General features: G+C 33.7%; 1 protein-coding gene and 1 long non-coding RNA gene across 12 annotated transcripts in view; one reads left to right on the forward strand and one right to left on the reverse strand.

Annotated features, from left to right (window-relative positions):
* LOC143239997 (uncharacterized) overlaps positions 1-12,125 on the forward strand; it is a 38,757-nt gene extending 26,632 nt beyond the window's left edge. For both annotated transcript variants that reach the window (XR_013021497.1, XR_013021496.1), the window contains exon 4: positions 10,554-12,125. This is a non-coding gene — a long non-coding RNA (uncharacterized LOC143239997). The remainder of the gene's footprint in view (positions 1-10,553) is intronic.
* Positions 1-27,520, reverse strand: part of Gpo1 (glycerophosphate oxidase 1) — a 70,960-nt gene that overhangs the window by 19,893 nt on the left and 23,547 nt on the right. For all 10 annotated transcript variants that reach the window (XM_076481738.1, XM_076481737.1, XM_076481735.1 and 7 more), the window contains 6 exons: positions 22,867-23,028; positions 22,071-22,215; positions 18,240-18,325; positions 17,613-17,720; positions 13,440-13,574; positions 2,546-2,724 (listed from right to left, as the gene is read on the reverse strand). In XM_076481738.1, the coding sequence (XP_076337853.1) occupies positions 2,546-2,724; positions 13,440-13,574; positions 17,613-17,720; positions 18,240-18,325; positions 22,071-22,215; positions 22,867-23,028 (815 nt within the window). The remainder of the gene's footprint in view (positions 1-2,545; positions 2,725-13,439; positions 13,575-17,612; positions 17,721-18,239; positions 18,326-22,070; positions 22,216-22,866; positions 23,029-27,520) is intronic.

The raw sequence follows: 27,520 nt of genomic DNA on the forward strand, positions 1-27,520 counted from the left end.
GGTTTCTACAAGAACTCAAGAGAAAAAGGTCAAGCAAGACATCAAGCCTCTTACAAAATAGAGGACTGGAGAAGAGTATTCATTCTGGACCTATCAAAGCAGTTCTACTTAGGAAGCCAAACCTCTAATAACAAGAAGGCCAAGGGTCGATGTTTCAAGGTTGGAAAGAAGATTTTAGTTTTGCTACCCACAGTCAACAACAAACTCACCTGGCAGTAGAAAGGACCTTTAACAGTACAGGAAGTGATCAACAGAATGCACTACAAGGTGAAAGTGGATGGGATGATCAAGGTCTACCATGCCAATCTGTAGAAGAGCTATTCAGAGAGAAGAAGAACCAGAAGACATTGACTTTGTCATAGCAGAAAAAGGCCTGCTAAACCCAAGACCACTGGGTGGAGATGAGATGTACAAGGATGTAAACATAAGTGAAGAACTGATAGGAAAGAAGAAAAAGAGCTACTTTGCAAGTACACAGAGAGATTAGGAAAGACAGACCTTAGTCAACACAAGATCAAGATGAAAACACGGATCCTGTTGTGTTGAAGCCCTATTGGAGGCTCTATGAGAAGAGAGACCAACAAATAAACTATAAATGTTGGTGCAGACTATATGAAGAGACATATTACCTGAATTAAGAATAGTATTTGTATATAGTGAAAAAATATGGTAAATATTTTTCTTAAAGAGAGCTTATTGTTGGACATACAAGATTGTTCAGTGTAAGTATTATTTTTCATTTATTCAGGTTTATAATTGCATAGAGAACATGTGTACATCTCATTCCATGTGACTTTTCTGGCTTTTTACTTCATCCACTATCTAACGATTATAAGGAGTAAGTGTACATTACATAAGATTTTCCTGGCTAATTACTTCATCTACTATTCACTGGTCATAAACAGCATGTATACATCCTTTTACAAGAGACATTTCTGGATTTTTACTCCATCCTCTATCCAACAATCTTAAACAGCAGATGTTCATCCCTCATTTCCTGTGATGTCTTTAGGTTGTTTTTGTAGGTAGTAATAAATCTCAATTTCAGTCAAATTGATGAATGTCCTGGGGGTTTCTATAGTGATTTTCCTGGTATTTAGTTTTTTTTAAAAAAAGAGAGTTTGGTTGCTGCTGACCTTGGAACTAACCATGTTTTATTAAATGCTATATATTTTACAGAATTTGGTTTTGCTACAGATATTTGGGTAAAAAATTCATGCGAAACTGACCAAGTAAATTTAAGTGTATTTCATATAAGAATAAAGATTACTGTGTGAGAAATAATATTTGAATTTTGCTATTTTGTTCTAAATTACAGAAAAAATGCATTTGTACAATTATGAAACAATGTATAACAAAGTTTTTTGGATGACTTGTTTTTGATATTCATTCATATATCAATATAACTGCTGAAATGTAAATGTTTAGAAATTTTGTTACCCCCAAAAAAGTATTATTTTATTTGAGCATTTTTAAGAATGTTTCAGAAGCTTTATTTTAATTGTCTATAATATTAATTATTATTATTAATGGCTTATTCAAACTGATTCACTGTAATTAACCTTTACAAATACCAATTTTGAAGAAGATAACATAATTAATTGTATCTACAGGAAACCACCAAAAACAAATGTACATTTTAGGTTGTTTTACCTTTGACCACATAAAATCCTCAAAAAGGCTTCAATAAAAATAATGAAAAAATATTACTAAGTATATTGAACCAAGGTATAACCATAAAGTTGCAAGACAATCTGCATATATGCCCCCTAAGGTTTACCCAACATATCCAAATTTTGCCATTTTACCCTTTTTAGAACATTGCAAAATTAGCATGAAATCCAATTTTAAAGATATTTACTTTCAGGATATATAATATTTTAATTATATCAGAAATTTAGATACATTCTATGTTTCTGAGGTTGTTATTTGGCGAGAAATGGGCAACATAAATAGTAGTAAAGAAATTTGATCTCAGATACTGGAAAAATTCCCAAAATGAGCCTTTTTCAAATGAGTACCGTGATGAAATGTGAACATCAGTTTGCCATATGTATCATATTATATTGTGTATAAAATTAAAAAATATTTAAGTTTTCATAATTTTATACAAATGTTTACATATGGGATACAATTACTAAAACACAGGATTACTTCCTATTTCTGAGTATTTTACAGTTAAACAAGTACATAATTCCGTAAAATGTAATGATTCATTGATACATCCTGTGAAAACCATTTTTCTTTCATTATTTATAAAAATCATTATTTTTAAGAAAATATCTAAACCAAATATCATGTGTTCTACCCAATAAATGTTCTGGAGTAATCAACATTCACTGTATACAAAGAAATTAAACAGATACATTTAATTTTGTTTGTAACATTTCATTAATTCTTAGTGTAAAAGCAAAAATATTATAGATTCCATTATGATCAACATTTACATAACTTTTTGCTGAATAACTAAAACAATTTCTTACAGCAATACACTTACAACCGTAGCATTGAATGTCTTCAAAATTAAACTTAAAATAAAGTTTACCTCATTTTCTAGACCAAAATCTTGAACAAGTCTTATAAACATGGTTGGTGACCAACCATGAGCTCCTTCCAGTAGCAATCCATCAGTTTGACAATTGTATTTAGGCTTTAAATTGCATGCTTTGATAGCTGCATCAACTGTTTCTTTAGCCATGACTCGATACGTCGTCCATTTTCCACCTACAAATAGAAAGAAATGTCAGTAGCCTACACATGGACATGAACAAAAAGAGTACAGCAATGTGAACTATATACAAAAGAAGATGGCTGACATACATATTTTAGCCTTATAATGAAAAGACTTAATACTTAACACTACCCTGCTGTTTATATTTTGTTATCATCAGACACTCATCACTCTACCAACTACAACTACTGTTGTAAAATGTCAAATATACGACTCACTGAAAGCACCCCTCTGCAGGATATTAAATACCATACCTACTAAATCACTAATGGTGGTTTTTTTTACACTGTCAATCTACAAAATCAAAATTAAATAACCTTTTCATATTGTGTCATGCACTAAAAATGGCCTAATGGAACAGATCACATTCCCTCTCCATCACTAAGAAAATTGTTATGATGACCATGGGCTTTGAAGATTCATCAAATTGGAAGAAGACAGAAACAGATAATTAGCAATCTTATCTAAGTTGATGGAATATATAGCCAGTTCTCTGTCATCAGATATAATGTAAGAAAAATAATATGTAAACAAGAAATAAGACATAAATAACTGCAGGTAGATCAAGACTGATTGGTTTTGTAAGCCAACCACATCTACATGGAAAAGCATCTTCTTTTGAGGTAGTTCTACAGAAGCAGAGAGGAAAGAATACATTTATGATAATAAAGCCTTCTAACATACTAAAAAAGGCCAAGAAAATAAGTTTCCAATTACATCCATTGATTTACTGAAATAGTTAAGAATATCATTTTATCTTTCACTTGACAGCTTTGCATAATTATTTAAATCTTTGTAGTACACACTTGTAAAAGATGCATATGATGCATTATTTACTGAATACTTAATGAGTTTCCACATGCCTGATTTGAACTTATAATCCAATACATAACCTCATTTATAACTGCAACATACAAGTTCTTCTACATATATTTTACTTATTATTTCTTATCTTTACTCCAGTTAAAAGACTTCTAACCCTCATTCATTCAACATACAGATAAAGTTGCATTTAATTCAATTAATAAGGAACATTTTTACCATTTGGAAATAGTTTTATGATTATAATAGATTCAAACAGTGACGATACTAAACTATAACATCTATACTTTTTAGTAATACTTCCTGGAAATAAGTTATTATTTACTATATGATTATCTTTTCTTTCTTGTCAAACAGTGATATTGTACATGTGTCAGTATTTTAATATTTCTTACCTTAAGTTACTTTAACATTTTCTTAAATCAAAAATACATTTCCAAAAATGTTTACCTCCTCTCACATTTACAGCTATTATTTAACCACCAAGATTTCTTCCTCTGCCCATCTAAGCATTGATTAGATTTTTTTCCTCCTTTCTTCAGTCATTTACACCTCACTCAACTGCCCTTGGTGACAGTCATCGACCCATCTCCATGATGGTCATGGAGTGTGCCCTATATCCTGGTACTGTATATAAGCACCTTATTAAGATAATGTTATCATTTTTTCTAGTCCAACTAAATCCCATCTTTAACACCATCTCTTAGTAGAGAACAAGGGCAGGAGAGTGTTGGAAGAGGTAAGTATTTTTGGAAATGCATTTTTGATTTAAGAAAGTGTTAACTTCCAAATCATACTTACTGCCTCTTACAATAATAGCTAGAATCATGCATTGATAAGATAGAGAGGTCGGTGAGGGCATTATCCATACAGATAGTGTCTGCATAGATCATGGGTGTGTCAATATAATATTGGCATCTTAATGGGGGGACCACACTACATCCAGAACAGGTGTGCTTTTCATCAAGAACTTAATTCCTATATTGTAATTGGAACTTTTTACCTGATTTATCATCACTATAAGCCAGCCCCCCAAAAAAGATAGCCAAGGTTCCACTATTCAGGGTTGGAATTAAAGGGCCATGGTCCTTATATCCCATGTTGGTGGTTAGGACAATTGGACCACACATGTGTGCACACACACATTTACAAGTTGATCCCAACATATAACCACAGAGTGATACATTCTCAGCCAAAATAATCGTGATGAGAAAGTAAGCAACACCTAAGAACACAAACATTCTTCTTAACCTGAAGAAGTTAGAAAGCCAACACCCCAGATTCAGAATAATGAGATTAAGCATGCCTTACTCAACCTGATGAAACATAACTCATTCAGTCTGGAATTATGAACACCTATTTTCACTCCCCAACTGTGTGGGTAAGGTAAATTCCACTTGCTCCCAGAATTATGGGTAGGACATGGACTAACAGTGCTCAACCAAGGACACATGACAGGACTGCTCTGTGTTTGAAATTACAAGGAGACAGTGAACCCTTTTCCATGAGCAATATACTAAACCACTACTGATCAAAAAGAACTCAACCCAACCAGATAACCAAACATAAAAACTGAATCACTATTACAAATGTGCTTCAATGTAGCCTGGTACACTGATATCTGGGGTAAAAAAATCCAGGGACCTGGGTAGGAATACCACCAAATTTGCTATTTTCTCCAAGAATGGAGGAATTCAATCTAACGCTCTAGAATAAAAGCCTCTGTCTACCATCTCAGTTACTGGAAACTGAGTGTGGTAAGGACTCCCTACATTCACTATTAGAATCTGGAGAGTAATGTGTATTTGGAAATTCTGAAAAACATTGCTCCAGTTGAACCACATTCTCTAAATTGTTAAAAGCAAAACAGCCTTAATTTATTCAATCCAATGACTAGCAGGAATAAGCAGAATCCCTTTAAACTTTACTAATGATAATCCATGATTAGCAGTACAGCATAATACAGTAATACCACCTGGTCAGCCTCTAGGTGGTCTTCATTTCTAAAAAGCTTGTTGTAACCTGTACAAAGTATACTAAATTATTGGTTGCTAGTGCAGAATTGGTTTTATAAAAGCATACCTGCCTAGGCAATACTCCCACAGAGTGGGATGATGTGAAAATGAGGTAAGGAACCCTGAAAGGTAGCAATGAAAACACTCAACCCTCTGTTTAATCTAGTAGAAATGGTTAAGACAATTACATGGGGTAGGCAAAAATCCTCAGATGCAAATAACGTGAGATTAAAGTATTGGGGATGGCCTGCATTCCAGTACATTTTATATCTGTCAGTGGGCAATTCAAGTGGGCTGCTAAGGGCATAGAAATGTGACAAATCTAATTAGGATGTGACTTGAAGATTCATTGCCTTCAAAGAAAATCCAGAATAAAAATTTGTTCTCTAGTAATTTTAAAGGTATTAGCACAGATAACAAAACCTTCAAGCCCCTCATTGAACATGACCACATTCAATAATTGATTGCAAGTAGCAGTGAAAAATAGTGATCAGACAAATCAGTGAAAAGAATTTATCCCCATAATAATGCCTTGGGTAAGAAGAACCGGTTGGAGGACATAGAGTGTATTAGAAAAGTAATCTGTGGACAAACAGTGCAAATCTAACCAATGATGTCTGTAGGTCAGAAGCCATAAAAATAAACCTTCAGGTAAAGGGGATACATGGAACATAAGAGTTAAGTCACAAACAGGTGTTGTGAAAGAGCATATAATGTAACCTTCATATAACTGTTAGGTTACTGGAATGGTCATTTCAGACCATGGACCCAAAGTGGCTTGAGGAATCTAAAGAGTACTGGGAACTAAGAGAATATATAATCACGAAGACTGAATGGTAGTCACTAAGGTCACTTTAAACAGGGTCATTTTGGAAGATACAAAACTCTCTACCAAAAATGCCAGGTAAAAAAATTAGGTATGGCTGGTACTTCTGATTGATGTCGGTTCAATCTGCTCTCAATGCACGATTGCCTAGATGTGTATAATTTCTATTGATAAATGTTCATCTTGGGATAAAGCAAAAACTGAGACAGATATATGCCAACATTAGAAATTAAACTCTGATGCCACGCAAAAGACTGCATAACCTCCATGCCTAAAACTTGAGCTTCTGAATAGCTGAGTGTACCATGTTAAATCATGGCTGCCTCACAGAAATGGACTAAGAAGTGGAAGAGGCAGACACTCCAAGAGGTATTGTAGAAACCAAGGTGTAGAAGCCAATCTGATGCTATCAAAAGGACCCAAAAATGGGTTGGAACAAATTATATTTAGTACTCAGGATAATATATGAACTGGAGAAAAGGCTTAGAGATATTATCAGGTCCTGTCCTGATGGAATGCATCCATTAGCAGTAATTGGGTGATCCAATGAGAGATCAACCCACCAGTCAGAGTTGAAAAATGAGAGCCAATCCAACAGAACCTTGTAATGCAGCATTTATTTTGTTGGGAGAAATTGTTTGGATTGACCAGCTACTGCAGGCATCACCTGTGGGACATAACAAGCTAGTAGGACAATAGGACAGGAATAGTCCTGAGATAAAAGGTATAAGATTTGAAAACAAGGAGCTCTGGATAAAGTACCTCCTCAATAAGAAACACAAGACACCACCAAGGAATTGTCAGGCCTCACAGACCATGAGGCATTGCCTGTTGAAGAGCAAGAACATTGCATAGGGAATCCTCTCATCCATGCATTGACCTGGAATTCCTGACTGTTGATACAAGTACCTCATCTCCAAAGCAAGACGTTTATACAGATGGAGCTTTGAACATAGTGGAGGCAGAGGGTCTATATTTTAGTAAATTTTCTGACTTATCAAATTCCTTAAGATAAAAAAATGATCCTGAATAAGGAAACTAGGGAATACAGTGAATTGATGTTTATAATCTCTTGGTCACGTAAACACCATTAAAGGTATCTTTTGTGCTCTGAACCTAAAGATATTAGGGATTTGAGTGATGCCCACATTCCCAGAAGAGAAAGAATCATCCATGTGCAGTGGTAGAAGGAGAGGTGAGTAATAGTCATTTGCCTATTCCATAGTGTTGAGCCAGCTGAGCCTAAATGAGAGACAACATATAAAATAATCATACTAAAAACATATTGAATTGGAACAACAAAAAATGTTTTGGTTCTGAAAATAAAGCCTACCTAGGTTAATTCTGAAAATAGAATCAAGATGTGATGTTCTGATGAGATGGTGCTAACAGTAACCAGTTATCCATAGGATGATGTGTTTACATTGTAATGGAATAGAAGTGACAAAAAAAAAAAAAAAAAAAAAAAACACTTGTGTGAAAAGGCAGATCCATTTGCAGCCAATGCGAGTCCAAAGGTAACAACTTGAAACTACAGTACCTGACCCTTGTAATACAACAAATACCAATAGTAGCAATGTGTAGAAACAAGGCAATTACAACAAACATTGACATCTAAAATCCCATTAAAAAATGTCAACTCAGATTGGCAGGGTTCCTGCACACAAAAGTGGACTACATTCCATGATTTTCTTTTACTATATTTAATGACTTTTTTTATGATTTACCTATCCATTTATTAGTGACTTTCCAGGAATTTTATGTACCTCTAGCATACACATATATAGTAAAGATATCCAAAATAGACTCGGTGAAATATACATTTATTCAAGTCAAAATTCTCCAAGACAAATTAATACCAATATCAAAGAATTTAAACCTCAAAATAAGTCAATACCTACTAAGTTAAATCATATCAACTCATAATATGTTTTTCTGACATTCTCATAGTAACTGTTTAAGTGCTATTCAAAATATCAAAACAATAACAATCAAAACGTTCACCTCCAATGTATAGTTTCAGTACTATCTTCTAAGTTATCTAACTTACAGCATATCAATCATAATATGATATCTTATTTACATTCTCATAGTAATTGTTATTTGAAACATCAAAACACAAAAACAATAACAATCAAATATTCACCTCAAATTATTAGACTGAGTATTACTTGATGTTTTTGATTGAATATTCAGTTTTCAGCCATTCCTTCAAATTTTTTTATTGCACTTATATTTAAAAACTTCACAAAATGACAAACAGTAACATTACAGTCATTATACTGCACCCAAAGACACACTCAGGTCATTGTTATAAGACTGGATTTAACATATAAAACACATTTTTTCAGTTCTTCCTCTACTTTTTAGATTGCAATATTCACATTACACATTTCATCTTTTTTAGTAGCTGCCTGTCTTAGTGATCAGATTCTACAATTAATGATTTCATTTTTCAACTGGATTCTGCCATTATAGATTTTTGGTCAGCAATATCTATTATGGTAGTTACATTTTATCATAATCTCTGCTGTTTAGCTTTAGCTTCACTTAGTTGATTCTTGATGGCTTTCCATTTTTGAGCAAAAGGTTGTACTTGAATTTTCTTTGTTTTATCTTCTAGATGCTGTCTGTATTTCTGTCTGGCTGCTGCTGCATTCTCTAGGAGCGCTGGTGTTACTTTGAAATTACACATACCATCAACTGAATCAATATTCTCTATCACTTTCTTCTAAGCAATCAGAAAAACCTCTTGCATGTTCTCAACTAAAATTTCTTTATTTATGAAGAACCCCTGCTCCACACTGGTTTGTCCATGAGATAGTATTAGTAGAAGTTTAAAAACTTCCCAAACTGTTGAACTCTAAGATGCATAATTATGCAGGAATGAATCCACTGACTCATTCTTCAGCAGATCATAATCTCTAAAATAATGATAATCTGAACTAGGTAGTAAGGTTTTCATGCTGTTTATAAAGTCATAGTATTCTTTCTTGGCAGTTTTGTTTTGCTTGCCCCTTCATCGAAATGTTGTAGTTGAATCAGCTTCTTTAACAGAATTTTGAAATGATGTTTGCATACATCTGGCCTATCAACAATTTTATTAAGGTTGAGACAGTCTAAATATCAAGCAAGTGTAAAGTGTTTTCTCAATTAAATATTTCACAACAATGTATAAAAATTCCTGACATTTCATACAGGAAATGTAAGGAATTTTTGGTAATTTAGTCTGAAACATCCTGCAAGTTTTAAAATGTAAACTGGGTTTTAAACCCAAGATCAACCTTCTTGTAGTTGACTTTGTTATTTGAGTCTTGCACATCTATTTTCAAGAGTTTTCTAACACTTGAGCTGGCAGTATGTAAAATGTCACCTTTAATAAATATTTTCATCAGTTCCTTGATGCACTGTTTAAGATGACCACAGAGAAATGGAGCCAGGGGATGTGAACTCTGAAATATCTCAAGAGGATTTATGTACTGTAAGTCACTAAACAATCCATGAAATATCTTGGTATGAATGGTGGAAGTGCTATGACCTTATTCTTATGTTTATATTTTTTCCCCCAAAAAATTTAGCTAATCAAATTGGGGGTGCATCTTCGATGTTGAGAAATACAGTATATGTGTAGGTAGTGGCTAAAGCCATATTCTACAGAGTTCATTCTCTTTCCAGTTCTCCTGATATTTACACTTCCATGGCATCATGTGAAAATAATTCAAAAACAGGATCAAAATTATCACCATATGATACCAGGAGTTCCAGAATTGCAAACAGTTCTTTCCATGTATTTTAGCAATTTTCATACATTTTGAACAGTGCGTGGGAAAACATGTCTGACAAAATGGTGAATGCAACTATGAAACCACACTGCCCTTTATATGCTTATCACTCACTGGTCAGCTTGAAGAAATCCTATGCTCTGCAAATACCTGCCTCACTTTCATTAAGAAATTAATTAAATAAAAGTATGACGAATTATCATTGGCCAAACAATATAGGGTAATACTGCATCACCACATTTAAGTTTCAGCTTTGCCTGGAAAGATTAGTGCTAAATGTTGTTGATGTTTTTAATGATATTTACTGACTTTTTTTTTGTTAAAACATTAAATTTTATGTTTTAAAATTACCTTTTTTGAATTCCATGGTTTTTCAGGTTTTCCTGTGAGAACCCTGATTGAGGAATGAGTAACTTGTAAACCTTGGAGAATCTAGGCATTGATACAGACAAGACAGGTGACTGGACATCAATCTCCTGTTTCCATTGGCCCAACAACCAACAGGAGTAAAACCTCAGAAGAACTAGCATGACTCTCACTACCTCCAGATAATCAAACTCTTATAATCCTAAAACTGAGTTCCTTAAGGTTTCTGCTGTTTCCACCTGGCAGTGGTAGGCTAAATCATGAAGTTTCAACAACTGTGTATTATAAGGCATACCTTTACCTTCATACAACTGAGAAGTGAATCTCCCAGCACAGACCACAATATTCATGGATGGAGAAAAAACTAAGAATTCATTCCCAAACCTTTCAGCTATCAAGTAAGGTGCAGGCTCAAAAGCAACTTGGAAAAAGATCCAAAACAACACAGTCAAAGAAGTAACAGAAGAAAACAAATCAAAGGCATCTTACTCCAGAGTGGTCTCCTTTTTGTTTCTATACATCATTTCAAGATTGTATTAATTACCATTTAATGGAACATTCTGCTAGGTAAATGTTTGATGCAGCAAAGCAACATTGGGCCATCCACTGCATCCACGACACGGAATTGAGTCTGCAAACTTACCACTGTTCCACAGGGTGACTGAAAAGCCAACATCCTAAAAGAAGATGGAAGAAAAAGTGAATCTAAATTCTTTTCAGAATGTTGAGGATCACCATCAACTGCAGCCTCAGAGCCCCAAGAGGAATACTAGAGAACCAAATATATGTCTGTCTCACTATGAATAAGATCACCAACAGTCTCAACTAACAGTGATTCTTCCCCACTCCCAAGTTTATTAAAATTATTATTACTAAAAAATCAACTAGATAACATGGATGCCATTCAAAGTATCTCTGAATGATTGTTATACTGGGGAACCCGTTAGTGATGCTTTGTCAAGAAAAAGTGGTAACATTATCTTAATGAGGTGCTTATATGTAGTTTCAAGATAGATGGTGCACTGACAGAGATGGAGAGGGTAATGATATAAATACGTCCAAGGACAGAGTAGGGAGTAAAAAATGGGAGTAAAAAATTTAAAAATCAGATCAATGCTTATTTTGGCAAAGAAAGAAACTCTAGCAGTTGAGTAATAGCTATCAGTCTTTGTGAAGGTAAGTATGTTTTGTAGGAGTAGCACTTGAAAAAACATTTTTTTTATACATCAACACTTTTAACAATCAAGTTCAGTTGAAGCTAAGTTTCAGTTATAATGTTCTCTGTTATTGGAATTATTTTAGATTAGCTGTAGAGAGACCAAAAGAAAATAAGTATCTACAAAACACTTCTACAGTTGTCAATGAGAAAGTCAAGGATGCTATCACTCCTCAAATGATTACCTGTCATAGCCAAAGATAAAATTGTTTCATAACTGTGACACTTATAATAAAGTAAACTTGTGTAAGTGTTACAGTTATTACGATGTGCATTAAATATTTGTTTATTGTTTTAGACATTCTAGTTAACAATAAGTTCATTTCAATTAATGAAAACATCAATAAATAAGCTGATTTATGGCATTTGATATGATTTAGGTGATTTCAATTTATTTTATCCAAGAAAATGTGTGCTTTTTATATAAAACAAAAAAAATTAACAAAAGTTGTCATATGTAAACTTATAATTGATCAATTAATTTTGAATGTCATTTTACTTTCTTATAAAAAACATAATGACTCTTAGTACAGTAATCAATGTTTCAGAAATGTAGCTCACTAGTGGGCCTTGTAAACCACACTAATCCTGAATTTGATGTCTAAACACACCAAAACTCTGTAAACAATTTTAAGGGATATATTGAAATTGTACAAATTGTATGGGAAAATCTTCTATGAACCAAAAAAACAGTTATAATGCTTTTTTGTTATTGGAATACTTTAGATTAGCTGTAGAAAGACCAAAAGAAAATAAATGCTTACAAAAAAACTTCTACAGTTGACAATGAAAAAGTATTACTGCTCAGATGATTAACTGTTTCAGCCAAAGATAATACTGTTTCATAACTGTGACAGTTATAATAAAGTAGCAAGTATTAAGTATTTCTCACACTTGTACAAAAGATTGTGGTAACTGGCTTTATCAAATAATTAATATGATGGCTTGCAAATTTTTGCCTTGTTTTAGCCTTATTAGGTTTTTTTAACTGTTGACTAATACAAGCTTAATGCTAAAAGAACTATATCATATTCATGATAAAGAGGTAAACGTACACTACTTTAGGTCTAATATCTCAGATCAGTGTTTCTCAAATTCTTTAGTTTGTCAACAATTTTTTCTTTTATATCTTGAAGAGAGTCCATTGATTACCACTTGTCTATGAAACACAAATTGAGAACCCGTCTTAAATCCTACAACAGTTCCTTTAGTTGTTAGGTTGCATGTATTTCTTCTTTCTAGTAGTAGATTATAGAACTGTGGTAAGTTTTAGAGATCATACATCAGATCTCCTTTACAGATATTATAACATGCACTAGTTCTGCCAATTAGTTTCTAGATAATAAGTCAATTTTAATTTCACCTCATAATTTCAATTGAGAAATAACTGTATGCTGTACACAATGTAAGTTTGAAAACAATAAAAAAGACAAACATGGTCTTTTTATACAGCATAATAAATTAACTAGAAAAACAATACTAATTCCAAAAAAACAAGCACAAGCTAACAAGTTTTATGCATTGGTTTTATATTTCACAAAAACAAATACTAATGACGTGTGAACAAGCTATACATAATCTGTACAGAAATACCCACTGAAACAGTTACGTATCCAAGTAATACACAGCGGACTCAATAAAAATGAAGTGAAATTCTGGTTTTAATGTACAACAGTCATACCTCCAATTGTTACAAGACCACTATCACTCGAATGAATCACATGATTACGTGCAATCGACTCTGTGTTTTCTTTCTTTGGATCCAGGACGAGAGGTCGGATGCCTGCCCACGCTGATAGTACATCTCCTCTTCTAACTGTCAAAAGTGGATTGTAAACAATTCATTCTTAATTTTAATCAATTTGTAAAGTTAACACTAATTTAAGCCATTGAATATATAAACACTAAAAACACTCAACAACAACTTTCTCCACTCAAAGGGCTATTGAATATAATTTAAAACATGATTCCCAAAAGTTATAATTTTTCCTATACTTAAGATGTATTTCTGATAGGTACTTACCTCTACTCACAAGATTAGCTGTTGCTTTTTATATGTAAACGTTTTCTTTATGCATGGCACAAGCCTTTTGCTCTCTCCTTGTTGGAATAGTACATTCCAATATATTTCATGCAAATTATTATGAATCACTTTTTAATCAATAGTGGTATAGTATGCACACTTGACTACCTCTACACTCCTCTACCAAACCTTCACTTTGAAGTTGGGTGAAAGTGGAGATGTAAGCATTAGAGAAGTAGGAAAGAATGGTTGGAAGTGTGAAAAGAGGCAAGTACCTATTGTGAAATACATTTTTACTGAAGGAAAGTTATAGCTTCTAATAAGGCTCCTATCTCATTGAAAAGGAGAGGGGGACTGGTGCAAGGGAACAATAGAAGCACCCCCTGAAGCATCTGAAGGATACCCCTGACCATGAGAGGAGATATGGGGATCACAATAGTAGGAAGGTACCACCTCTAAGACAGGTATATTCTTCACTATATGTAGAAATTCATAAAAGGGTGAAAACTGAGATGTAGAATGGCTATGATGTGCCAGACTATTTGGTAAGTCAACTACATTCAAAATCTCCTCTATAGGGTATTCACATTCATGCGAAGGTAGACACCTCCATTAAGTGAATTATAATTGGTGTTTAAGATCTGTACTAATTCCTGGGTACAACACAAGGATCAACATCATAAAGCAATTCAGGACTGGCCATCCAGTGTCAATAGGATGGTTGGTTGTTTGGAATTAAGCACAAAGCTACACAATGGACTATTAGTGCTTTCCCCGTCACAGGTATCAAAACCCAGTTTTAAGCAATATGAATCCACAGACATGCCACTGTGCCAGTGAGGGGCTCAATAGGATGGATTCAACTTGAGAGAAGAATTACACTGATTGGTTCACTCAAATCCAACACCTCAATGTTTTGGAACCAATATCCTTGAAAAGGTAGGATGAGGGCTCCCAAACAAAAGGGGGTGAACTACATGTGAAACTGATAAACTCCAAGTGGTATGGAATGTATAACAGAAAGCCAAGTCAATCTTAAGGTGACAGATCAACACACTATATCTTAAAATGAATACTAGGAGGCCAAGTCAAGCAGCTCAGTAATCAATCAACTCCAAAGTAGCGCATATAGTACAAGGATGCTACATCAGCTTGAAAGGTGACAGATCAACTACAGTGGTTTTGAGTATTGTTAGATACATAAATATTGTGGGAAGTACCCAAAATTGAAAGATGGGTAAGGATCAGGAAGATGTAGGATCAAGTATTGACCAAGACAACTGGGATACAAAAGTTGTAAGGGTAGATTGCTGGCTGGTTGACCTTACCCGTGGCATGATACTGTCAGGGACTGGATCAAAGACATGAAGCCCAAACAAAGGCAAAGTTGTAAAACAAGATATATAAAAGGAAAATGACCGAAGGTGAAACTGAGTCCCTACCTCGAAGATTCCAACAACAAAGAAAACACATATGCAAGGCCAGAGATGAGGATGAAGTATGGGCTAAGGTGGAGGAGAGAGAGCAAAAATAGCAAAATTGCCTCATGATATCTGTGAAGATCCTCTGAGAGCAAGTGTAAGGAAAAATGATACTAGAAAAAGTTAAGTAGAAACCTAACAGGAGATTCAGGATCCACCCTTCTCCTCCATATAGGCTGTCCAATGGTAAGAGAGGATGAACTAATCAGAAGGCCAAAAGGGGGTGGTTTATGAACAAATCAAATGCAGTTGAAAATTAGCAATTTTGTGAAGAAAAAAAGTCCAAAAAGACAAATGCACAGCAACGATATAATAAAAAAGCATGTCTGGAAACAAATATTGCAAACAAGAAGTGAAGGTTTGGTAGAAGAATGTAGAGGGAGTCATGTGTACATACTATGCCACTATTGGTTAATAGACAATACATAATGATTTATATGAGATATGTTGGAATGTACTATGTATTCCAATAAGCAAAGAGAAGAAGTCTTGTGATACACGTAAAGAAGAAGTTTATACATAGAGGCATGCCCTGAATGAGAATAGTTAATCTTTTGAGGGGAATTAAGTACTGTATTGGAAACTTTTTTATCTAGTTTTTCTTGTCAAAAAGATTTATACAAGGTCACACGTCTATCTTTTTCTTTATTGAATCACCATCCCCAAAGCTAAGCAGCATTGGGGCCGGTTAGTACTTCGGAGGGTAACAACCATGGAAAACTGAGTGATGATGACATTCTTTTAAGTGCAAATAGCCCTTGTATAGCTTTGCGCAAAATTCAAAAACAAACTAAATCACCAAATTTATTAAAAACTTAGGAATTACATAGTGAAACTAAAACTGTAGTAAAATTTTTGTTGAATTATATCAAAAACTCCTAAACAAAACAAGATTTCTAAATAAATCAGAACAATTAACATAGTAAATGATGTAGGTAATTAATACATATTTTTAATAAATATGCAAGATTTTATCCAAAGACATAAATAATGAGAGTGTTTACTTTATTATAAATAAACTAAATATCTGACATGAGAATATGAAAGCTAATTATATTTATTCATCACAAAAAAAGATCATAGTTAACTTGAAACTTTGCCTGAAGTCTTGAAAATTAAAAACAACATCAACAACAAAAACAATGGCACTTTAAGTATTTAGCTAAAACAAACTCATCTCTATATTAGTCTATAAAACAAATGCTTCAAGTTGTAATACCAAGACACATAGGGGCAACGTTTTTGTTTGGTTTGATTTCAATTGTGTGCAAAATTACACAAGTGCTAAATGCATTAGGTGTTCCTGATTTAGCAGTGATAGACTACAGGGAAGGCAGCTAGTCAATGCTACCAACTGCCAACTCTTGACTACTTTTTACTAACAAATTGTACGATTGACCGTCACATTATAATATCTCCACAGCTGAAAGACTGACCATGTTTGGTGACAGGGATTTAAACCCATGGCCCTCAGAGTGCAAGTCAAGCACCCTAACCACTAAGCTATGTCATCAATGTTTTTTCTTGGACTTACTTAAAAATGGTTTTAATGGTGTACTCACTTTAACATTGCGAGGTATTTATTATTTAACTTCAAGACTTCTTGTATTTCATGCATTTATGTATTTAAAAATAAAACAAATTCCACTAGTCTTACTTGTTTTATATGTTTACTTTTGACAATAAAATTGTTCTGTAGCCATATCAATAACCCTATACAGTAGTCACTTTTCTGTTTTACTACCAGTAAATGTATGTATGTGTATATACATAACTTAATGTTAAAGCTTTGAGTTTATTTACAAAATGAAAAGTTACCAAGGGAAAAGAAATATTTCCATCAGTCAATGAAGAAATGATTGTTTTGTTTGTTCATTCTTCAAGCTGGTATTTTAAACAAAAACAAAAACTATCTTCATTTATTTTAACTAAAACCTTCACTTTGATGTTGGAAAAAACTACAATTTTTTTTGTTCCAAATAAAATTCTATTATATACCTGAATGAAATACGATGGCAAAAAAATTGAGGTCAGTTAGTTTCTTCAATTCATTCAGGTTAATAATAAAAAAGGTACTGCCTGCTGAATAGCAGTTGTTATGTTATAGACAAAATTTAATGTTTTTCTTTTTATCATGCCTATGATACCCATTTTCTAATATGCAGGTAAATCAAGTTAAAAATTTCACAAACTCTGCTGTTAGCAGGTGTTTCACAGAAAGCATGTATAGTTCCAGAACACAATCCCCACATCACGAAAAATTCTGCTCCTATCAAGAAAGTTGTGACAGTGATGAGTTATTAGCCTTTGCTTCTGACTAAAAACTATTTGATACTGAAAACCACATTACCTTCTATATCTCCACTTAAGTAGTTCTTTATTTCTCTCAGGATAAACTGAATATCTTCTTCAGTAGGCGAAGGATGAAGGGTAACTTCACAGGCTCGGTCTGTAGTGCCTGAAGAGAATAACAATAGCTTGAACAATACATTTTTTTTTGTTCAAGTAGCTGTGCAGTTTCATTATGTCTTCAAGACAAAATTTTCCAGTCAAAAACAAACTGTTAAAAACTATATTAAATGTTGCTTGACAATTCTTTTTTTTTTGTAATACAGTACAATGTGTTGCCAAAAGGTCAACAGCATTGTTTTAAACTAAAACAGAAGCCAATACTATCATTAATAAGTTAAAATTAAATATCAAAAGTTATTGTTTATTGTTAAACACATAGCTATACCTACCATACACAAATACATGCTATTTTTGTTAAATATCCCAGTTTTATGACAATTTTGTTTAACAAATTCTTTATATTATTATGAACTAAAACTGACAACACTAATTAAAACACATATTTTGAGCAGTCAGCCTAATCATGATTTAAAGTCTTCTTTTAGTGTTATGAAACTAATTGCAGATAATAAAATATAAATTTACAATATTTAACTACAAAAACATAAAAAAAGCACATACTAACCTGCAATTGTAGTTTTCTGCCATGGTAAAAAAAATATCACACGACCATCACTTGTAGAAGGATCTAACAGTCCCATCTTGTCTGGACTAAAAGAATTGAAAGAACTTAGAACTTAAGATAAGTAACATTTAAAAAAATTAGCACCAGCATGTTGATAAAAATGAGGAATTTGTAATATACAAGGATCTCAGTTTTAATAACCTATGCCTGGCATTTATAAATAAATGTATTACAAAAAATAAAAGAATGACAAAACTAAATTTCATTTCAAAGGTCTTTGCTAATGAGTTACAACTCTTTGACACAAAATATTTAACACTATGCATTAGCATTATAAGGAAATATATAACTATTTGGCACTTCACATAGTTTTTTCCAAGTTTTCTTTTCAGTTAAAAGGTGTCAGTTTTATTAATAAATCATTTTCTAGTAGTAGCCCATTAAAGCAACCCAACAAATTTCAGTGTATTATTTTTAAACAACAATACCCCATAAAATCAAGTCAGGAAATTCAGTTATTTAAAAAGTTTTATATGTCCAGTATCCCATGATAACAGAAAATAAAACTCTTTCTGTCCAGAATTCCACATGTTCTTGTTTTTTGAGTGCCATTTCGTTTTTACAATGAGCTGATTACAAAACATAAGTTTAAGGGAATATATATTGTTTTTTTCACTTAAATACATCCCCATGATTCAAATCCAAAAAGCCACCAATGTCACAAAACAGATCTAGTAAGCATGCATCAAGAGTTTGTTTTGAATTTCGCACAAAGCTACTCGAGGGCTATCTGTGCTAGCCATCCCTAATTTAGTAGTGTAAGACTAGAGGGAAGGCAGCTAGTCATCACCACCCACTGCCAACTCTTGGGCTACTCTTTTACCAACGAATAGTGGGATTGACCGTCACATTATAATGCCCCCATGGCTGGGAGGGCGAGCATGTTTGGCGCGACAGGGATGCGAACCCACAACCCTCAGATTACGAGTCGCAAGCCTTAACACGCTTGGCCATGCCGGGCCAGGCATCAAGAGAGAACAAAAAACCTGAAGATGGAACCAACTACTCCAGGACAGAGCAATGGGAACACCAAGTAAGGAAGTAAGAGTAGGTGAAAATGAAGTTGTATGATGTACCCCATCCTTGCTGCAGCTGAGAGACATCTATTGGAGAATGGTTATGACATTTCAGAATGTTATTCCAAGATTAGCACAAACACGTGGGATAAGGTGTCTAGTGAGGCACTCCAGAAAACATCATAATCTCATGGAGCATTGCAGCAGAAGGTGGAATAGCATTTAGAGTAAATTTAGAGGTAAATGGTTACATTTATTTTTAAGAAAAGCAACTTTAAGTAAACTTAAATGTTACATTTTCCTGGAGAATCACCAAAGAAAGCAAACAAAATCCTGAAGTTGAAGAGACAGTAAAGTGATGTAAATGTAAAACTGATTTGAATTTTACACATATCCTGCAGAATTTCCTTCAAAAGGTGCTGCAACAAGGACATCAAAAGACATTGCTGTATGCCAAATTTGATGAGATGAAACCCAAAATTTATTGATGAAGTAATTGGGTATATCATGCTAAACAAAAATGAATAACTATAAAACCAATTCACTAAAGTTACTACAAAATATGTGGAATGATGAGGTATAAGTAGCACTTTTATGACATGCATTGAAACATCTGGCATATAAATGATATACTGAACATGTTGCTAAAGGTTCAAAAAGAAAAGTCAAGAAATATAGAGTAACTCAGGAACTTTGTACATGAAAAAATTGAGCTGAATCAAATGGTGACAAATAATACAGTTATGTAACCTGCCGTCAAGAAAGCTGATAAAGCATGAAAAACAGTTTTTTGAAAATAAAGAGATAGAAAAGCCAAATAATTCTAAATGTTGAAAATAGCCAAATGAGTCTGATATAAAGTAAGTGATGAAGATCAGTAAAAATGGGTTAACATTTGAGTCATCTGAGAGAATATGATTTCTCTGAAAAAGTACTGAACAACTGGCCACAAAGATAAAGCCATAGAATGTTAATCTGAAAATGGACAATGAAGAAGAAGTGCTTCTCACAATGATACTAGGACTGGTTCCACACAAGAAAAATGACATAACAGCCAATCCTTGATTTTGCTGGTCAAAGTGGAGCAATGAGGAGAACCTAACACTTGACCTTGGTTAGTGCCCATGGGAGAAGAAAAAGAGGGTAATAGGCATGAAAGAAGAGGTTTTTCTCAATTTTCTGTGATCTCAATTTTGACTTAAGACATCCACTGTGAGTGAAGTTGGTTCTGGGAATGGAGATCTACTGTACAGAAAAAGATGGCTATCTGTTATTCTAAAATACATCAACTACTTTAAAACACATCTTTTCACATAAGTACAAAAAAACCAATGTGTTGAGTGTCCACTCTGTGGGAAAAAGCTGCCAAACATTGGATAGAGAATGCACTGAAATGTTGGAAATGAGATAAATATTTTGTGAAAAAGCAAAGTGAGTTAGTATGTGGAAATTTTTGATAAAAATATAAATATGTATTGAGTTAACTATTTCACAATGGGCTCATGTATTTCACACAACCTTGTAATCATCATATAATCTTAGTACTTAATGTATCTTCATGAAATTTCACAAGCTTTCAATAATCATGAAAAATCTTTTGTAGATGAAAAAATCAGAAATTTTTAATTAAGTAATTTTACTAAAACTTTATCTACAGTTGTATGGATTCAGAATATTGGCTATTTCAAGTGCAAAGTGATTTCCATGTTAAGATTAAAGTACATTTCTTCATCAGAAAATTTAAAAATTATTTGCACAATCCCTAACTCCTAACAAATAAACATCAATTTTTTTTAAGGAAAAACAAATATTTCATATGTTATTTTCTACACCATAACTCCATTCAGGGTCAATCAATTTGACCAACCCCATAATCATCATAAAAAATTAAGAAATAAATCTTAATTAGTCTTCTCCTTTCTAGAATAATTACAAATTGTAAAAGGAAACCACAGTTGTTTATCCTATATATCTGAAAGTCTGTAACAGTATACATTTGCTTATACTTAATTTCATTGTCCTTTGTTCTGTGTCTAACTAAAAATTCTGCCACACAACTTATAAACCACTTAACTGATTGCAAGCCTACTTCATGAGGAATTCCTATCATTATTATTTTTATCTTATATAATAATAATTAAAGAACATACGTGAAAAACATATGTCATGCATACCTAGGCCTTTTAATTTGCTGTCGACAAAAGTTAACCCTACTTTTTGACAATACTGGTATTACTACAATTACAATTTTTTTTTTTTTTAGCATCAGAGAAAACTATTAGTAATTTGTGAAAGACATAAATATATAAATAAAAAAAATAAATTGGAAGTCATAAATATGATTTGCTTTAGACATATCTATATTATTATGTGTAGTTTACACATTATTACAAACTTCTTGGAAGGGTGGTAAAAAAATTAGAGAAGGAAGAATACCTTGAGAGCAAATGTCACAATTCTCATACCAGTGGAAATTGAGGAATTTTTAAGTATTCCATTAGAAAATTAAGAGCTTAAAAGTTAAATAAGATTAACATTTGATTTATTAACTGCATTTGGTATCAAGCTTACTCATATAAATTGAAAATAAAGTACTTTAATTAAATTTTGAATATAAATATGTAAATGTTTGTGACATGTACTTTGACCTCTCCCATTGCTAAAAGGTTAATAGTTTGACAGATGAGTTGAGTATGATTTAACAGTAATTTCTGTAAATCAAAATAAAAGCTATCACTTCATACAGCTTAATTACCTGTAATAGTCAGGAAGAACTATATGAACTCCTACACTAGGCTGACATATATTCTGAATACTGGGATCATCCATCTTACGAACAGAATCAGTAAATGGTCCAGTAGCATTTATTACACATTTTGCTTTAATTTCATATTCTTTTCCTACAAAAAATAAGTTTGAGAAAAATATTTTTGTAAATGCAACAGATAGACATGATCCTAAGAAATCTAGAATCACTTTTAACTTGAAAGTTCTAAAACAAACACTAACTTATTTTGGTTTAGTAAAAGTTACAACTCTACTACTGAGATAATGCTTACACTTCCTTACCATTTTTTAGAAATACAGTAAAGTGTAGATGTGTTTATACATGTATAAATTACACAATTATTTGTATTTCACCATTTTATTATATACACTGAAAGACTGACTGTTTAGTCAATAACAGTGACAAGAAAAGTTAGAATAATAACAAAATTAATAAGTACTTGCAAACAATGTTGGTTCAAAAATATATGTAAAGAAAGAAGGAAATTAATAACAAAAGTACAACTATTTAAGGAAAGAAAAAAGAGGCTCACAGTTTAATCTACCCAGACTTGCTCTCACTTTTACTGAATGAAATTCCATGTAATGTAATCAAATATGATGTAGATTTAGCTACAATCTTCCAATATCTTTCTGAAAACACTTAGAAGATGATTTACATGCATATAGCATTACCATCAATAATGTAACATCAGAGTAAACCCCAAAAAATCTTCAAATCATCACCAGTTCAGATTTTGTAGATATCCAAACACAAAGCTTACCACTCAGTAAATCTTTAACTATTGCACCATTAATTCTCTCTATTCCATTTTCATTTTTCATCTTTGTCAAGCCAGTTACCATAGCATGATTAGCTACAGTTGCTCCTAGCCTTGCTGCTGTAATTGCAATTGCTATGTTCATTCTTGCATCATTATGTTGCCCTGAAAGAGAACATATTTTATACTGTCAAGAAACTGTTAAAAAAAAAATACTTGAAGAGGAAACACGAGAAAACATTCACATCCAAAAATGCAAGTCATCTCTGTAATCAGATGAAGAGCATAAGGATTATTATGCTGTTATATGTACAGGATAGAAGTGAAATCTTTTCCTAATTTCAGAGTATTAATGAATCAAATGCATCCATGTGTATGATTAATAATTATAAGTAATGGCAAAGAAATATTTTATGAAAATAGACGTTGCTGGCATCTTGCAATTTTTCAGAAGACTTTAGGTGCTCCTGTTACTATACCATAACTACATAATATGGTTTGAATTTTCCACTAAAAATGTCAATTAACGACAAAATCAAGAGACACAGCCTAATATGTACAGATAATGATCTTAGCCACGGATCCATATCCAATCTGCAGTTGAAAACTATTTAACTTTTATTGGGAAAATGAACCCAAAATGGCACCAAGTCACTCCAGTGTTGTCACTTGAAGAGACAACTGAAATTGTGCAAGCTGACAACGATTCAGGCTCTGAAAGTGAATTACCTAACAATGATTTTGATCATTGATTGGTTCTGTAATAATTTAAATACTCTAACTTAAACACTTGAAATGTGTATATCAAAAAGTATAACTGTTTGTTTTTTAAATGAGTTGGATAGAAACCAGTATATCTTTGTAAGTTAACAAACTGTTAGAATATAAAAAGTTTTGCTTACGTATAAATTTTGACCTGAAAAAAAAAAGATCAAAACATCAAAAGTAAACTAATGAATTTTATTAATAATCACAACTACTAAGCCAAAACATATGATGTATTTACTGTAAGGCTTAAACAGAACACAAGGTTGTATACTGTCTTCATTTCTCTTCCTCTTTGTTGTTAACTTTATCATGACAAGAGTAATGGCTAAACTTGAATGTAGATTTCCATAGTAACAACAATGGCTATCAGATTTTGGCTTCACTAATGATATAGTATTGGTGAGTCAAGCATCAGATGCTACAGCAAACAGTTACTGATTTTGAAGGTAATGCTGGGAGGAAAGCTGACCTTAGATTAAGTAGTGAAAAGACTAAGGTTATGCTTTTTGGACAGCATTGGAGTCGCACCATAATAGTCAATCAACAAAACATTAAAAGCATTGGTCACTTCATATATTTCAACAGCAACACTGCAAGGACTGGAGGTCAATGCCCATATGGGTAAAGTAACAGCAGTGTTCAAATGATTAGAAATATTTGGTCCACTAATACTAATCATGTGATCATGAAACAGTGATTTATAGCTCTATGATCTTAATAACATGTACATACTTTTGCAAGACATGGAAGAAGAGTGATAGATTTTAAAGAAGAGTTGGTTGGTTGGTTTGGTGTTTTATGTCACAAAGCAGTTTAGCTATCTGCGCCAAACATCCGTTAAAAAGTTAAAATTAAAGTAAATTTAGTAAAATTCATAAAAAGAAATTAAGGTAAAACAAAACAAAATTTAAAATACCAAAACAACTAGTATTAAAACCTATGTTTACATCCAGTCTACAGCAGTATGAGAAAAACTAAAGTAATACAAGTTATAAAGGACTTTCTGTAGCATAACTGTAATTACCATAACTTGCCATGAAGACAAACAGGCAAGTTCAAAAACTACTGTCAGTCCCCTGAAGTTGGCCTTTCCAGTCCTGGTTCTGAGTTATTTGACATTATAGCCATTTTCAGAAAGAAGAGTAATAAAAGTTTTAAAAGACTTGCAGCAAAACTTTAATTATAACTCGCCAGGATGACTGATGGGTAGTTCAAACAGCAGCATTAGTCACTTGAAGGTGACCTTTCCAGTCCTGGTTTTGAGTTATTTGATATTACGATCATTTTCTAATTTCAAATCGAACTATATGAGCTTTGATTCTTAAAATGGAATCACATTAAAAAAGGTCTAATGTATAAATTAAAAAACTTATATAGCATTAAAAAGATTAATAGCCTTTAAAAAACTAAAAACATTTCCAAGGTGGACAGTGTCACCATCACCAATAACACTTTTTAACGTTATGGACAAACCTTGGGACAGAGCATGTTTAAAATGGTGCCATTGTTGAGAGTTGTAATCACGGCAATAAAGTAACCTGAGTGTTACACAGATTACACACTGGTGCATCAGTTCCAGGTAAAAGAAAACCATAAGTTAAAAAGCTGCGACCAATGCGTAGCCTAGTTAGAACAACTTCCTCTTTCCAATATAGGGTTCTATTTGGAAAAGTTTGTTTTCACATTGTTCACTCCAAGTCAACTGCCAACTGGCACAGAGCCAAGCCTTAAATACAGGACCATAGTCCATGTATGGAATAGGCATAGCATTGATAGTGCCAGAGCAGATAGATTTAGCTGAAGTGTTGGCAAGCTCATTCCCACAAATACCAACATGACCCGGTATCCAGAAAAACTGGATACAAGTAAATGTTAAAGAAAAATGGGCCAGTTGGTTATGAATATTGCCCAGAACAGGGTGTGAACTAACGTGAAGCGATTCCAGGGTCAGTAGAGAACTAAGCAAGTCAGTGTAAAGAGTAAAGTTTGAGTACTGCTTAGCTTCTATGTGATCCAAGGCAAGAGAAATGGCATACAGTTCAGCAGTTAACACAGAAGATGTAAGAGGGGATTCTGTGCACAACCACCAAACCACAACAAACAATGGCAAAGCCCACACAGTCACCTGATTTTGAACCATCTGTATAAATAGAAATGGAAGGATGGTTCAAAAGATGTTCAACAAATAGACAGTATTTCCAATTGGGAGTGTCTGCTTTTCTCAGATGACTTAAAGATAGGTAACATTTGGGGACTGTAAGAAGCCATGGTGGGATGGGCTGACCAGTGGATACAGCAATGTTATCCATGAACAGACCCAATTTAACCAACTGCATCTGGATATGAAGGCCAAAAGGATCAATGACAGATCATCTGTTCTGAAAAGGTATGGCCCACCGAGGAAGGAAAACACAATCCAGGTGGGATACTTTGGTAAGGAATGAAGATTCGAAGCATGTAGTAAAGATAGTTGCAAATGGCAGAGGAGCAAAGAAGGTTCATGAAATTATGTATAAGCTCCAAACTGGGGAAGTGTGGAAAGTCCCAGTGCAGAGCTGAAGTCCTTGATGATGAATAGGATCCAGCATCTTTAAGGCCGGAGTCCTGGCAGAGCCATAGACCGGTGATCAATAGTTGAGTTTTTATCAAATAAAAGCACAATATATCTTAAGCATAAAACATTGATCTGCTCCCCAAGTGATGGAAGAGAGGTCTGATTGATCATAGGTCTCTCCAGGCAACAGGTAGAGAGACAAAATAGTGATGGTATGACCCAAGGAAACACGGATGGTTGGATCGATTGGGCAGATCTTTGCTGTTGGAAGGGGATTTCAGTAACTGAGGATGTGAATGAATGATTGTTTTGCATCTTGGGGTTGGAGAAAAAATTTATCCAAGGAAATGCCTGTACCTAGAATCAAAGGATGTGGATCTTGGGGGTTGTTGGAATATATGTAAGGGACAGATATAGGCATTGAAGTTGATTCTTCAACTTTTTTAACCATGGAGGTCAAAAAACTTTTCATTTGTTTGGAGAACAATTCTTTTGGAGGCACAGAGAGATCTGTCTGCACTCCCACTGTAGTTGTGGAATGAAGTGCAGCAGCATACGTCTAAGATGAGGTGGTGGACAGCAATGTTTGAGCCTCAGGATAAGACGTGGCGACGTAAATGTGAGAATGAGGACACTGGTCGGCACCATAATTCCATCTTTGTGAGTGGATATATGCCTCACTGTAGAAACTCCTTGGGTGGAGAAACTAGTGAGAATCTCCGACTCTGGAATGTTCTTCAAATCCCTCTCAACAATAACTCTTCGTGATGAACTCAAAGTAGTATCAGGTGTAACTTCAACAGGTATATCCCCAATTGCCTTTGAATGCAAGAGGATTTCACTGTGTTGCGATGTGGATGTTTCCACCAATATGTCACCAGATCGAAGCTTCTTTATTGACTTTGGAGGGCCAGCAACTCCCTCTAGTCCCTTCTGAATGAAAAAGGGAAACACTTGCACTAAAGGTTTGTCTGAAAGTGAATGCCATATAAGAAAATGAGGTACAACAGGTGGTACAGATGGTGTGAATTGCTGCTCAGATTCTTCAAGGTGTGGTCATTTACCAGTGGACCATTTTTTCACTATTTTACACGTTTCTATTTAAAGGATCCATGATAAAAAAAGGAATATTTCAGTGTCCACTGACTCCACCAAAATGGAGCCCTATGAGGGGACTCACTACAATGCCAAACAAGGACACTGCAGCAATGCCAGGGTTTCGTGAGCACTATACCCGAACACCAGCATCAGATACAATGTCCACAACACTTGTTGAGAACATCCAACACTGGTACTTGATTGACCCTAGCCCAAGTGGACCAGTTGATTGACTCA

Source organism: Tachypleus tridentatus, chromosome 13 (assembly GCF_004210375.1).
Source record: "Tachypleus tridentatus isolate NWPU-2018 chromosome 13, ASM421037v1, whole genome shotgun sequence".
Lineage (NCBI taxonomy): Eukaryota > Metazoa > Arthropoda > Merostomata > Xiphosura > Limulidae > Tachypleus > Tachypleus tridentatus.